Source organism: Trematomus bernacchii, unplaced genomic scaffold (genome assembly GCF_902827165.1).
Source record: "Trematomus bernacchii unplaced genomic scaffold, fTreBer1.1, whole genome shotgun sequence".
Lineage (NCBI taxonomy): Eukaryota > Metazoa > Chordata > Actinopteri > Perciformes > Nototheniidae > Trematomus > Trematomus bernacchii.
In genome coordinates, this window is record NW_022987799.1 from 51287 (window position 1) to 67501 (window position 16215).

General features: G+C 37.9%; 1 protein-coding gene and 1 pseudogene across 1 annotated transcript; both read right to left on the minus strand.

Moving 5' to 3' along the window:
- Positions 1–1003: 1003 nt before the first annotated feature.
- Positions 1004–6486, minus strand: LOC117497924 (perforin-1-like). The gene is made up of 2 exons (XM_034149957.1): positions 6466–6486; positions 1004–1598 (listed from the first exon to the last, which is right to left on the minus strand). The coding sequence occupies exon 2, from the start codon at positions 1585–1587 to the stop codon at positions 1201–1203; it is 387 nt and encodes a 128-aa protein (XP_034005848.1). The 5' UTR covers positions 1588–1598; positions 6466–6486; the 3' UTR covers positions 1004–1200.
- Positions 6487–8740: 2254 nt separating this feature from the next.
- Positions 8741–9303, minus strand: LOC117497926 (annotated as a pseudogene).
- Between the last annotated feature and the right edge of the window lie 6912 nt (positions 9304–16215).

Here is a 16215-nt window from a genome sequence, read left to right on the forward strand (position 1 = left end):
TGGAAGCTGGGGTGGAAGCTGGGGTGGAAGCTGGGGTGGAAGCTGGGGTGGTGGTGCGGCAGGCGAGCAGCAGCAACATGAACACAGCAGTGGCAGCAGCAGCTTCGGCTCGGCTCACAAAGAAGAGCCGGCTCTTTCGGCTCCCAAACGGCTCTTCATTTGACCACATATACCTTTTATAATTCAATCAAATTTAGCCCTGTTTTGACTCATGATTTATATGTGTAAACATATATCACTTTAATATAAATGATTTGCTGTGGCCAATTGTTTTCCTTGCATTTACAGACCCGAACTGAGAACCAAAATGCAACACACGGGAAACCAAGGAAAGTCGGTAAGCAGCTTTATTATAAAGTGTCTCACTTGAAAAGTTCTGATATGAGATAAACCGGCAGACAGTAGGCAAAGGGCTGATCGGGGACAGGCGAGGGTTCCAGGAGTAGGCAAGACGGGACACATAGGCGGCGCATGAGGCTCAGCTTTGGGAAGGCTAAAGAACTTCTGGCAACACTTTATATTAAGGTACACATTCACCATCAACTAGTTGTTAATTAACATGCATATTAGCAGTATATTGGCTCTTTATTAGTCATTATAAAACACTTATTAATGCCTTATTCTACATGACCGTATTCTACAAGTAATAAGCCATTAGTTGAGAGTTTTTCCTCAATAACCCTCTAATTAGTGCTGATTTGTTGCAAGTAAGGAAGTTGTTGAACATGAGTTTGGGTCTAAATATGCTCTGATCAATATGGGCCTAATGAGGCAGCAGTACCACAAGAATAGTAATTCTCCCATAATAACACTTATCAAATATGGTATATTCTTATGTAACAAGACGTGAAACTATAAGTGTTAATTGAGTCTAATTAACCTTTAACAAAATATTAGGTATTTCTATCTAAGAATATGTTTTGAAGGTTAGACATGGAAAATATGGAGTATGGAATCATTCATTTATATACTCGTAATATCATGATGAATTACATGAAACACATTTGAGTTGTTGTTGACTTTATTTTTTGTTAATCACCTTTGAAACAGGGAAGAATAGCCAAAGAAGCTCTATGGCAGAAACCAGAACAACATATTTAGCAAATCTATTTGTTTGTTTCTCAGAGCCAGTCTGAGAGAATCAAAGGCTGCATGTAAAGACTTATGGTCGGATACATCTTTACAGTTTTACTGACTGAATTAGCCGAGGGTGTAGGTGTAATGAAGGGAGCCACCTTCTTCAAGAAAGCATTCGTGCTCATGGGTTCCCAGCTTAATTTGCCGCTGGCAGACTCCAAGCAGGTCATCGAACCCGAAGTCATGGTCATGAACCTCAAGCCTCATCACGTCATTCTCTCGGGCGTTGAAGTGAGTGAAGTCTTCGTCCCACCAGGGGTTTTCGTTGTTGTGGCGAACTGATGTTTCACCCAGAGTGGCAGATCCACTAAAAACCTCGACATAGGCATCCGGAGTTCCCAGAAAGCTTGAATGAAGTTTGCTGGCCCGCATGTTAAACACCTTGAGCCGGGCTTCAGCCACTGTCAGAGTGCACAGGACCAAGAGCAGGAGCGGAGAACAGGAGGCCATGGCTGCAGAAGCTGTGGAAGATGAACATGTTAGAAAAATATCACTGGTCACCGGCTTGATCTTCAATATCAGGATACATGTCTTTATTATCCTTGCAAGAATGGAAGTAGTCATCACATGCATCAGGTTGCATGGGACAAAAGAGTAACTTTAGTAGAGTCCTTGATATGCTTATATACAAGAGAGGGTGTTACAGTCAACAAGACGGAAGAATATTATTTAGTTAAGTTAAGATTAGCAAAGGCCTGCGTAAGCAATAAACATGACAGTCATATGCTTATCTCTCGAGGGGCTGTGTCATCATGCCACTCTTAGGAACAGAGCTATCATGACTTCAACACAGTGTCTCATGAGCGTCATCTATGTAGTCATACATCCGGCTACGTGCACAGCTATGTAGGGCCTCTCTTATCATGTGCTACTCTGATATAGAAGGAACATTCAGTATTTTCCCAACAAACATTTAAGTTTGGAAACATACTGCAATGAATAAGCCATTGTGGGGTTTTATGACACATTCTTAGCTCACAATGCTGTTTTAAGAATGAAGCTGGTGTTAAAAACTGAATATCATTCTGACATTTTTTCAGTCATTATGTGCATTTTCCTATACTGCTAAAATGGTGTCCATGTGGGGTCACCGACGAATCACTATTAGGCTATATATTTCCTGCTTCATCTTGTTCATGGTAGTTTAGGGAGTTTGTATGGTAACTACTTGGATTCAGTGGGACCATAAAGGGGAGCCGAGCACGACTACTTTCTGCTTCCATGTTATGGGCACAAACAATTGTAAAATAAATAAATAAATACATATACATTTCTTTTTTTTAATACTTAAAAATGTTCAGTACTTATTCGTATTCCATTAATAGTAAATGGCAGTTTACCTAGAGGACTGTGGTCCCCCCAACACAGAGTGAGTCCAAAACTACAGTGGAATTACTTTATATTTTTATAATTGTATTACAACTTTGTAAACTCTGGAGCACCGGTGATATGTGCAAACAAAGTGAATGCATAGTCCTGCAAACGAGATGACTTTGAGAAAAACCTTTACTAGCTTTCTGCCTATGTTAAATCCACTGTAAAGTGTAATCTTTTATTCACTCTTAATCATTTTTGTTACTTTCAAGTTTACCTTAACACAACGTAACAAAATCCATTCACCATTATGAGGTATTTTTTTAGTATTACTATGAAAAAGTTATCAATAGTTAAATAGTGTACACATGTAAAATCATGTAGATAAGATGCCCTTTACTTCTTGCTGTTTTATACAAAATTCCAGCTTAGCCAAATAAGTTTTCATCACCGTCAAAGGAAAGAGTGTGAAATGTTAATCTGGTAACAGCTGGATTTGTTTGAACATTTACTTTTTTATCTCTTAACCTTCAAAACACTCATATCTATGGTGTGGAAAACTCCCACCACACTGCAAAAACAGCCCTTCCAAAAACAAGCACCATATTCTTGAATCAAGACAGATGTTCCTGTCTCAAGCAAAACAATCTGCCAATGGGGTGAGCCAAATCTGCTTGGCTTGAATACGTAAAACTAGAATTAAAATCTAGCTACTGAAAGACCGTAATGGGCCTTGAAACTAGACAAAAATGCTTATTTCAAGCAATGATTCCTGCATTATTTAAGAAAGAATAACTTAAAATGAGTGTTTTGGTTGAGTTGACTAAGAATGTATTTCTTAAATTAAGATTTATATTTATCAAAGAAAGCTTACAATAAGAATCATTGGCTTTAAATTGACACAATATATTAGTGACTTTGTCTTAAACTTAGAATGTAAATCTTTAATTAAGTTTAAAAATGGTGTATACCACACCACAGTTACATTACATTACTTGTTACATGCTTTTATCCAAAGCGACTTACATACTCAATACTGTGGGCAATCCCCACAGGAGAGATTTGGGGTGAAGTGTCTCAGGGACACAACGACATGCTGACTGCAGTGGGGTTTGAACCTGTGCTCCCCTGATCAGAACACCAACGCATTAGTCCACTGCGCCACACGACTCCAGTGGTCTCAATGTGTAAAGTGAATAGACAGCTCTCGACAATGAATACATATGAAATGTAAAATTGGTGTCATTTAATCAGATTCTTAAATTGAGAAGTTGTTTGATGGTTTATTTCTTAAAATAAGAAAAAATAAATCTGTTCCATATCGGGAATTTATGCAAACCAATACTTTAACTTGTTACTGGTTCATTCTAGCTCAATATAAGATAGAATGATTTAATAAGAAAAATTAAGATATATTTTCTCAAAGTAAGAAAACTTTTCATAACCCTTATGTTGTGTTCGGGTCTCCCGTGACCCGTTTCAAGTGACGTTATATAATAACTACGCTCTAGTTTTTGTAAGGGAACGAGGCTTCATGATATCCTCCACAACAGATATATAAACACTACAAACATTATTTTGACAATTTTAGCCAAGTCTGAAGGTCTCTAAAAAAAAAAGTGTATAATTTGGTGTTGCGGTCTGGGGAGAGCCAGCAGCTTGTTGTGGGTGACTCGGGGTCAAATTTGGCCCAATCAAGATTCATCTTTGACTTTAGACACCCCTCCCCCCCTTCATACACTGTAACAATATTTTTTTCGCAACATGCACCTGGTCTCCCCTCCCTCTGCCCCCCTCCCCCCACGGGAACTCGACCTTTCTCAAAGAATATGTACACTAACACTTGAACCTGAACACACACATGCACGTGTGCAATATGTGGTGTAATGTGTTTTGGGGCCATAAAATAAAAAGTACACGGGATTGTACGGTTCTGAATGCATAAGAAGTTAGTTATGATGTAGTTCAAACAATATTGGATGATAGTCATTTTTTTTTGTGTTTTGGACTGAGATAAATCATGGGTCAAAATTGACCCGCGAACACCATGAACGGTAACAGCTTTCAAACACAACACAAGGGTTATGCAAAACATTCTTAACAAGATTATTTGACATTTTTTAGACGAAAAATAATAATTGTTTCACGGAAACCATTTTTTTATACTTTCTTAAAATTCCTTTTTTGCAGTGTGCACTTGTCTCCTATTTTCTTGAGAACCTCTGTCCATTTTTTAAAATTAATCTACTAGCTAGCTTATTCCAAAGCCTTCATTGTGTTACCAGTAAGTGTACCTAAAAAGCATTTGTTTTAAGTCTTAATCTTCTAATATTAGAGGTGGGGTTAAGAGGTGGTAGATGGAGTGATGAGCCATTTCTGATATCACCCAAACCAAATGGCATCCGTTTTGAAATGTTGATTGCAATATTTGTATTTTTTCAGACGTTAGTCAGTGTTGGACAGAGAAGGATGAAACCCTCAAACATGTACTTTTACATACATTTTCATATTTGCTTTGAAAAAAGTATATTCATTTTTAAAGACAGATATAAAAACGTAATCCTTAATAAAGGGCAAATTGGAGCTTTAATTAATAAAAAAAAAAAAATTCTTGTTTAAACACGAAACTGGAATTGAACAACTTCAAATTCTTCACTCATTGTCTTTTAGACTGCTGTGCAGGAGCAAAGTCCTAGGGTAGGAGGAGAGGACATTTCTGCAAACTAGCATTGACTTGCAGACTCACTTTGCAGAATAATGAGTTTAAAACCTTTCTGGGCTGAGACAAGTCAAGGATCAAATATCATTGCCCAGGTATAGAGTCCTTTTTAAGGTTGAGAAAAGGAGATACATGTAATTAAATGATAGTAAAGAAATTCCTTTCAAACTACTAATGATTTATTTAGCAGGTGTATACACCATTGCATTTGACCTTAATGGTTCATGTCATTTATTTCCTATAAACTATTTAATGTCTTGTTGCTTTTACAGTATCTTTAAAACTGTTATTAACCTGTTAAGCCCCAAAGCCCCCCTCGGCGGGTCTTTTTTTTTTCCACAAAAAAAAAAAAAAAAAAAAAAAAAAAAAATTATTTTTTATTAATTTTTTTTATTTTAATTTTTTTTCTTTGGATGGAATGAATACCTATGGTGATAATTCAATGTAATACATCATTTTTATAGTCTGGTACCTGAACAAGGTCAAATGGCACTGATGGAACCAGATGTACCCAAATGTGCCGAAAGCTTATTCCGCCTGGAACTTTTTTTTGCTAAACCTCTCTAAAAAGGTCAAATCTTACTTGTTTTGCCTCAATCTTGATACAGGGTACTTATTATATGTTATAGTTTGGATTCCTAAAGCTTTTAGTCTACCATCCCATCATTCAAGGGTGGTTTTCACTATAAGTAATGTTTTTTCTTTAGGCGGAGGTAAGAATTTACCTTTTTTTTACTATGTTCCATCTGAATTTACTCTGACTGAGAAAAATCTATATTGATTCTGACACTTCTACATCCAACTCACAGATGTAACCTTGCTTTGATAAAAGAATAACCCTATAATATATATAACTCATATAACCCTTTTAGAAGTGAAGTTGTAGTCATTTGTTTTGGGCATGTCATTTTCGAGCCTGAAACCTGAAAAACAGGCTCGGGGCTTAACAGGTTGAGAGAAGAGTCTATACAAACATGTCATCAGCTCACTATGTGTAGCTGGCATCCAGATGTTTGCATTGCAATTCAAGCTTTAGCTTTTCCTGACATGTGCAACACGCAATCGCAAAACAGTGACAAACATGAGCAACACATTGAGCTAACATGCCGGTTGTTGAGACCCAAAAAAAGATGTTTGATAAAATGTGAATACTGCTGCTAGACAAAGAACACATGGTCCCCGGGCTCAGATTACTTTGAAGAAATGAAAAGGTAAAGCACAAACGCTGTTCTAAGCAAAATGACAGGAACATTTTAACAATATTATTATTATTATTATGAACAGTGCAGTATTACCTGTAGTCCTGATGCTTGTCTCTCTGCACACTGTGTGCTTTTCCTTACCTTTTTAAAGGCCAGCAAACCTCTTATCAGCTTCATCCCACCCTCCCACCACACATCGACCACAGCACCTGCTACACAACCTGCTACACAACCTGCTACACAACCTGCTACACAATCAGCATTTTACATGACAGCATGTACCTTGGTGAGAGAATTAAGCAACAATCAGTAAATGTATACTGCCTAGTTTCACACAAAAAGTGTTAAAAATCACAAGCTAGCCTTTTAGAGTCAGTTTGTGTGTGTGTGTGTGTGTGTGTGTGTGTGTGTGTGTGTGTGTGTGTGTGTGTGTGTGTGATGGAGAGACACTGTTATCTCAAACATATTGATAAGAGTAAAGGGGTAAACTGTGACATGTAAAGACATTATTTTCACCAACACTGATGTCACATCCCTCAGAGATTTCTATTCTTCTTCTTTTTTTAAACCCATATTGTGAGAAAGGAACTAGATTATCTGAAAGATGCCAGAGACACAGGGGACTAAGCATGAAACAGGAAAGAGGGGGGGGGGGGGTCATCTGATACCTGACAGGGTCACACAGGTCAGTAGGGGTGGAGGGGAAAAAAAGAAGAAACTATCAAAGAATACCCTTTTAACCCCTATATTAACACAAAGGGTCAATAAAATCTTATTACCCCCCTTTTTAGGAACAATACTTTATGAGGGGGCAATAAACAACAATAACCAGCTAAACAATCAAGTCATAAAAGAGTAAAGACAATGGTTTATTAGGGGTCACCACAATAGGTGCACTGACACCTGTCACATCAAAGGGATTTAGGGGCGGGACTAAGGTTTTATGGGGGGTCATGAATCAATCACTCAACATGTCATAAATACCAAAGTGACGTGGTCTTTCAACTACTTGCTATATTATGTTATTACAAAAACTCAAGTTCTCTGAGATTGAAGTTACAGAATAACATTTCGAAATAATAATAAAAATGATATTATTATAAATATGTTATTTGTTGTTTTTACCTTCAATGGGCCTTTGTTTTAAAAAGTGATGGACATTTTTTTCAGATACAAATAAACTATTGCGCGCCACCCTTTTTTCTGTACACAATAATGTCCTTACTATTTCCTAGCAACACTTGTATAGACAGGATTCACAGAGTCAGGCTACAGAATATTTTCGTAGGAAACATTATATTTCAGTCAGACAACTCACATGTTTCTTAATATCTTTATTAGAAGCAGCATATAGTTTGAGTTTGGCGTCTAGGCTCGGGCCTCATCACTCCACAGATTTAAAAAGAACATTGAGTGATGATTAGATAACTATCCCCCGAGCCTACAGGTGGAAGCTGGGGTCACGTGTTAATGTATCATTGGTGCTCGAGTTGACTGCCTGAACTAGCTCGCAGGCTTCGCCCCCTATGTGTGTGGTAGTGATGGGAATTACGGCTCTTTTTAGTGAGCCGGATCATGTGGCTCGGCTCACGAAGAAGAGCCGGCTCTTTCGGCTCCCAAACGGCTCTTCATTTGACCACATATATCTTTTATAATTCAATCAAATTTAGCCCTGTTTTGACTCATGATTTATATGTGTAAACATATATCACTTTAATATAAATGATTTGCTGTGGCCAATTGTTTTCCTTGCATTTACAGACCCTTGTAACTCTCTGATTGTAGAACCACGCTAAACACATAGGCGGCGCGTGAGGCTCAGCTTTGGGAAGGCTAAAGAACTTCTGGCAACACTTTATATGAAGGTACACATTCACCATCAACTAGTTGTTAATTAACATGCATATTAGCAGTATATTGGCTCTTTATTAGTCATTATAAAACACTTATTAATGCCTTATTCTACATGACCGTATTCTACAAGTAATAAGCCATTAGTTGAGAGTTTTTCCTCAATAACCCTCTAATTAGTGCTGATTTGTTGCAAGTAAGGAAGTTGTTGAACATGAGTTTGGGTCTAAATATGCTCTGATCAATATGGGCCTAATGAGGCAGTAGTACCACAAGAATAGTGATTCTCCCATAATAACACTTATCAAATATGGTATATTCTTATGTAACAAGACGTGAAACTATAAGTGTTAATTGAGTCTAAATAACAAAATAATTGGTATTTCTATCTAAGAATATGTTTTGAAGGTTAGACATGGAAAATATGGAATATGGAATCATTCATTTATATACTCGTAATATCATGATGAATTACATGAAACACATTTTAGTTGTTTCAGCACTCTTTATTTTTTGATAATCACCTTTGAAACAGGGAAGAATAGCCAAAGAAGCTCTATGGCAGAAACCAGAACAACATATTTATCAAATCTATTTGTTTGTTTCTCAGAGCCAGTCTGAGAGAATCAAAGGCTGCATGTAAAGACTTATGGTCGGATACATCTTTACAGTTTTACTGACTGAATTAGCTTAGGGTGTAGGTGTAATGAAGGGAGCCACCTTCTTCAAGAAAGCATTCATGCTCATGGGTTCCCAGCTTAATTTGCCGCTGGCAGACTCCAAGTAGGTCATCGAACCCGATGTCCTGGTCATAAACCTCAAGCCTCATCACGTCATTCTCTTGGGCCTTGAAGTGAGTGAAGTCTTCGTCCCACCAGGGGTTTCGGTTGTTGTGGCGAACTGATGTTTCACCCAGAGTGGCAGATCCACAAAAGCTATGACATAGGCATCCGGAGTTCCCAGAATGCCTGAATCAAGTTTGCTGGCCCGCATGTTAAACACCTTGAGCTGGGCTTCAGCCACTGTCAGAGTGCACAGGACCAAGAGCAGGAGCGGAGAACAGGAGGCCATGGCTGCAGAAGCTGTGGAAGATGAACATGTTAGAAAAATATGCTTATTACGAGCAATGATTCCTGAATTATTTAAGAAAGAATAACTTAAAATTAGTGTTTTGGTCGAGTTGACTAAGAATGTATTTCTTAAATTAAAGATTTATATTTAGCAAAGAAAGCTTACAATAAGAATCATTGGCTTTAATTGACACTCTATTCTCACAAGCCTATCATAGCGCTCTGCTAAACCTTTTAAATCTGCTCTCCCCTCTGACAGCTGTCATTTCAGGTGACTCGACGCAACCCTCCTCCACCCCTTTTCACCTCCTGTCCCTCTGAATCCAGGGTCAAGCTAAGCCCCTCCCCTTCAGACCGACCCCAACCATCCATTCACCACCACCAGGGTCAAGCTAAGCCACTCCCCTTCAGACCGACCCCAACCATCCATTCACCACCACCAGGGTCTAGCTAAGCCACTCCCCTTCAGACCGACCCCAACCATCCATTCACCACCACCAGGGTCAAGCTAAGCCCCTCCCCTTCAGACCGAACCCAACTATCCATTCACCACCACCAAGGTCAAGCTAAGCCCCTCCCCTTCAGACCGACCCCAACCATATATTCACACCACCAGGGTCAAGCTAAGCCCCTCCCCTTCAGACCGAACCCAACTATCCATTCACCACCACCAGGGTCAAGCTAAGCCCCTCCCCTTCAGACCGACCCCAACCATATATTCACACCACCAGGCTCAATCTAAGCCCCTCCCCTTCAGACCGAACCACCAGGGTCATTGCCCAGGTATAAGAGTCCCTTTTTAACCGTTGTGTTATGTTCACATTTCGCACCCTTTGGTAATGTTCGGGTCAAATTGACCCGGGACATGTTTCAGGGTTTAAAAAAATACAGAACAAAATTCAACATGCACAATTCCTTATATATATTGTCTTTAACTCATTCCCCAACAATATAAATGAAATATATGATTCGTTTTTGAAAATACTCTTTGCTAGATCAAATTTAACAATGGAAGTGTCCATCGTTTTTTGTGATAAAAATGTAATTTATGTTAAAAAAATATACACTGTAATAAAAACTAGGTTTACATTTTGCTCATGCTTTTCTAGGACAAATGTAAATGAAACATTTTTTCATTAATGTTTATTATTTTTAATCTGTCATATAATAATCAAAGCCCTGAAGGAAATAAAGCAATTTAACAGCAATTGAAACACAAGAACCACACATCCAAAAGTATGTGGCTGTGAAATATATAGAGATGATGAAACATCCATATAAATGACATACAGTAGAACAGATGTAAACACAAAGCAAATAAAAACAATTAACAGTCACTATTCATAAAATACAGTATATCCGAAAAATATATTGATGAAGTTCTTCTAATGCATTCCACTCTCTCTCATCCATTATTAGCTCCAAGGCTCTCTGAGCAGAATATCTTTTGGCCATTTTGCTGGTAGATAATTGTAGTTCTGCACTAAACACTGTAATGTGAGGTTATGTCTCTGTTTAGTCCCTCCTCCGGCGTGCAGGTGCGAGGGGGACAGTGCGAGAAAATGTAAAATGTTTATACATATCTGGAAGATCTAAAATGTTTATAATGTTCTAGGATAGTTTTGTGTACACACTACAAAGGGTAAAGATCAAGGGAAAACAGGATCAAACAGCTTTTGTGTGTGTGTGTGTGTGTGTGTGTGTGTGTGTGTGTGTGTGTGTGTGTGTGTGTGTGTGTGTGTCTTTAGTTTGTGTATTTCTGTGTGTTTTTCTCTGTCTGTCTGTCCTGGTATTGTATCCGGGTCAGATTGACCCGAACCTCTTATGAAGGATATAAATGCGTGTGGGCAAAAAATAAAAACAATTCCACATGTCCTTCAAAATAAATAAGCCCCGGCCATTGAGTTTCAGGTTGAACGAAAATATCCTTATATATTTTTTTATTCATTGAAAATAGAAATCAGGTCAATTTGACCCGAACACCACACAAGGGTTAAGGTTGAGAAAAGGAGATACATGTAATTAAATGATAGTAAAGAAATTCCTTTCAAACTACTAATGATTTATTTAGCAGGTGTATACACCATTGCATTTGACCTTAATGGTTCATGTCATTTTTTCCAATTAACTATTTAATGTCTTGTTCCTTTTACAGTATCTTTAAAACTGTTATTAAGAGAAGAGTCTATACAAACATGTCATCAGCTCACTATGTGTAGCTGGCATCCAGATGTTTGCATTGCAATTCAAGCTTTAGCTTTTCCTGACATGTGCAATGATCGCAAAACAGTGACAAACATGAGCAACACATTGAGCTAACATGCCGGTTGTTGAGACCCAAAAAAAATGTTTGATAAAATGTGAATACTGCTGCTAGACAAAGAACACATGGTCCCCGGGCTCAGATTACTTTGAAGAAATGAAAAGGTAAAGCACAAACGCTGTTCTAAGCAAAATGACAGGAACATTTTAACAATATTATTATTATTATTATGAACAGTGCAGTATTACCTGTAGTCCTGATGCTTGTCTCTCTGCACACTGTGTGCTTTTCATTACGTTTTTAAAGGCCAGCAAACCTCTTATCAGCTTCATCCCACCCTCCCACCACACATCGACCACAGCACCTGCTACACAACCTGCTACACAACCTGCTACACAACCTGCTACACAACCTGCTACACAATTAGCATTTTACAACATGGCAGACTTAGAATGTTAGGCCTTGAGCTTTTTGGATAGTTTGGCCTATTGGTCCCTTTATCCAATATCTGATGAGAGGACTACAGCAGCACAATCCTTTATTCAGATCTAGCAAGAGGGACTTTACCAAAAATGCAGATTAAATTAAAATAATTTTAAGCATTCAAACATTTAATTATCCAAAACCAGTGAGTATACATCAATGCCAGCAACTGCTCATGTGTTTAAATGTGCTAAATACAGAAACCTATTGCATTTAACATTTTATTATTTGTTAAGTCCAAGGAGAGGGTCGTTGTGTTACTCTCTATTAGGGCAGTATAACGTGTGACTTCCTACAGGGAGAGAAATGTGTCTGAAAGCAGATCATGAAAGGCAGACACGTGTTCAACTATTACAGAAGAGCAATAGAAAACGCTTTGACTGGAAACATGGATGTGTAGTGTCCATGGACAGGAGGACTTTGCAGCTGGTGAATACAACTGCCCAGAGTAATACCCATCTAGAACATCAGTGATATTGGCAGGAAAGGAATTTTCTGCCTTTTCTTGTTTTTCTTATGTAGCAAAATTGGACTACAATCGCAAGGACAAAACAAATCTCCTTCAACTTTTAGCTAGTGTCCTATACCTCCTAGGATACGGGTATCTATATAAATGTTAGGTCAATATCTAGGATGATTTCTGATTCAATATTTACAAACATTAAACTTAGTCAAAAAGATATTTTTTCCTCATGCTCTATCTGAAATCATAGAATGTTCTTGAACAATTAAACCTCACAAGTGTAATTTCTCTTCCCAGATGCGAGTAAAGATTTATAGAAAATCTATCTGGAGATGCAAAATGAAAATAAGTAACCTACGAATAAACCTAATACAACTTCAGATAAAATAAATAAATAAAAAAACTTCCAATATAAATACTAAAGCACAAGTTAAATGTAGTTTTATACAATGATAATATTTTTCAATTTGTGTGGATGGTGTTAAGAATGCTTTTCCTTTATTTGTTATTTGCAGGTAAAAAAGAGGCAATCAAATAATCTGCTGCAGACTGCTCAGCATGTATGATAGAAAAGAGAATAGTCACACTCAGTCAGTTAGTGCTAATCTTCAGAGTGTAAAAGTAACACTGGACATAATGTTACATTTTTAGAGTTAAATACATTATTGTCAGAATTATTATGTCACACTACATCATACTGAGAAGTGTTAATCAAGTTTTACAATATGATGTAAAAACTCATAGATTTGAGGCTAACACCACAACAGCACGAGAAAATGTGGCAACGCACATCTGCCAACAGTGTGGGAGCAATCCAGCTGCTGCATGTGATGTAAGCGTGCACACCAGACATGTCCTTCACAACAGAGATACCATGACAGCCTTCAACAACATGTTTTGCGGGAAGATAAGTGTCCAAAACAAAATGTATTTCATTCTTGGACTTCATCATTAGTTGACAAATATAACAATGCCTTTTTGTCTCTTATTTTTCGATCTTGCATTTTGTGTATACTCAATGCTATTCAGCTTTCTGATGACCCTCAGTGAGTCTTTAGCAATATACTTCAGAGCTATTGAGCCTTTTTTCCCCCTTTTTTTTTTAAGTGAAACCTTCACATCACAATGTTACATTTCCAAGTCAATACAAATGATCTTTATTCACATTTATGATATTTGTTGCCTCTAGAAATGCCTGAGAAAACCGATAGCTGTTCACCAGTGTCATTGAGGGTCAACCCACACTGTAAATAAAAAACAGTTTTTCCCCCTAAAATGTAACAGTTTTTTTTATTGTATTTCATAATTACAGGAAATCATATTAAAACTAGAGAATGCAATTCCTGAAGAAATTGCTAGTGGGAATGCTTTATGCTGAAAAGCTGACGCTGAATTTCTATGCTGAAATGTAATGTGTAAGAAGAAAGTGAAGAATTTAGATTGAAATGATACATGAACACTGGGGGCTTGAATGGGTGATGAGTGAAGAAAATAGAGTAAAAAGGCTTGGAAAAGCAGCAGAATATTTGAACTGCAAACTTTTGAACTAACTTGATGGCGAATGATCTGTTGTCATGGCAACGGTATTTGATGACACCACATAATATGCTTAGATATGTTGATGGCTGCATCGTTACCAAACCTGTTTAGTTTTGGGCTGTTTGGAGCATTTTCACAAGTTATGAGAAAACCATGTTTCATGGCGAGCATTGTGTTGCCATGGCAACGGCATATGAAGAAATCTCAAAACTGTCCCGTAGATGTCTTCACGGCTGGACTGTTAGCACACATGTGAAGTTTTAGCACTTTTTCACAATTTTCATAGGAGTTATAGCAATATCGTGTTTTATTGCAACAGCTTTTGAGGAAAACTCACTAATGGCACATAGACATGTTGAGGGCTGGACCATTAACTGTCATCTGAAGTCTGGTGGTGTTTGGACCATTTGCATAGGTATCATGACAACATCGTGTTTTATGGTGAGGGATGCGTTTCCATGGAAACAGCCTATGGTGAGATCTCAGATTTGGCGTAGAGCTGTTGAGGCATGGACCGGTGATATACAAGCGAAGTTTGGGGACGATCGGACCGTGTCCATTGGAGTTACAGCGACATCGTGTTTCATGCCGAGGGATGCGTTTCCATGGAAACGGCATATGATGACACCCCATAATTGACATAGAGCTGTTGAGGGCCGGACCATTAACCATTATCTGAAGTCTGGTGCTGTTTTATGGCGAGGGATGCGTGGCCATAGTAACACCACATTACGTAACATCAGATTTGATGTAGAGCTGTGCATTATCTGAAGTCTGCTGCTCTGAGCATGTCAGTTGGAGTTATGACATCATCGTGTTCCATGACACAGGTGTTTATATTTGAGCTAACGACGTGTCCAGAGGTCAGAGGTTTCCATGGTGATGTGCAGTAATCAGTGAGAGGAGAGTCTTTCCATTGATCTGAATGAGCGATAAACCTCTTACATGTGAACGTTTTGTTGAAGAACCGTAACAGATATTGGTGAAATTTCAAAGCGTGAAGCATCTCAAGGACCTTGAGCATCTGAAGTGTGCTTTTTGTGTACTTTCGGGTTAATAATGTGGCCTTTTTGGCAGATTAACTAAAGGTGTGCGGCTGCTGTGGTGGGGAAAGATGAGGCTGAACTTACAATGGGGTTTAATGGAGACATGTTGAAAGTTTTTGTCACTTCATGCCCTCAAGAGAAATTTTGTTTAATTGTTTTGCTTAATTTATTTTTATTTTTCAAGCTACGAGATGTTTTCCTACGTTCCTCATGAAAAATGATGTCTCTGGAATATAGGGTTTGGGAATTATGGCAGGTTTAAAAAGAAATATGAAGGCGAATTTCAATCTGTCCTCCACTCTAGCTGTGACATCACGCACTCTAAATCTGAAGAAAGCCTCTTTAACAAGGTCTGAACAATGTTTAATATCTCTAAAAGTAGGAACCAGATTTAAAAGTTGTGTAACACAAATAATGTCAGAAAGATGTGTAACATTTTAAAGTTGGAATGAGGTTTCTGAGTGAAAGTATGAATGAACAGTTAGCAGTTGAAGTTGCATGAAGATTGTTCAAGTCTGAAGAGTTTCTCTATTGACTTCCATGTAAAGAATGTGATGAATTATGGGATGTATCTCTGGAATTATGAAAGTTATGAATGAGAAAAGTAATAGCCATCGATTCCCGACCGAGCTGAACGTTTTGATGTTTGAACGATGTGGAATGTGGGAGAAGAAGAGCAGCAAAATAACCCGGCGGAATAATAATAAAGAATTTCGTGCATAGCATAACAAGTAGTTGGAATGCTTTAGTTTATTCCAACTAAATTACAAGAATAAACGGTTTATTGAAATGTGTCATGTATTTTAACAAAAACAAACTGTAGAAATGGAATACTTTATTTATCTGTTTTTTTTTAGCAGTTTTTAAATGCGAATTTAACAAAACTAACCGTACAAATGATTTTCTGTTGGCAACATTTGCTGCATTTTCTGTAATTTTACTAAAAAATACTTTTGTTATGGCTATATACCACTGGATTTAGTTTAGTAGTAACGACCAACATGTAGTTTACATTAGAGTCTGGACCTGAGTACTGACTGCTGGATGTAAGAGATACAGCAGCTTCTCCTACGGTCTGGAAACATGTCAGGCCACATATTAAAGTCTCACCAGAGGCCACATCAGAGA

Excerpts from the sequence above, each read along its gene's own strand:
- LOC117497924 (XM_034149957.1), bottom strand. The coding sequence starts at position 1,587 with ATGGCCTCCTGTTCTCCGCTCCTGCTCTTGGTCCTGTGCACTCTGACA.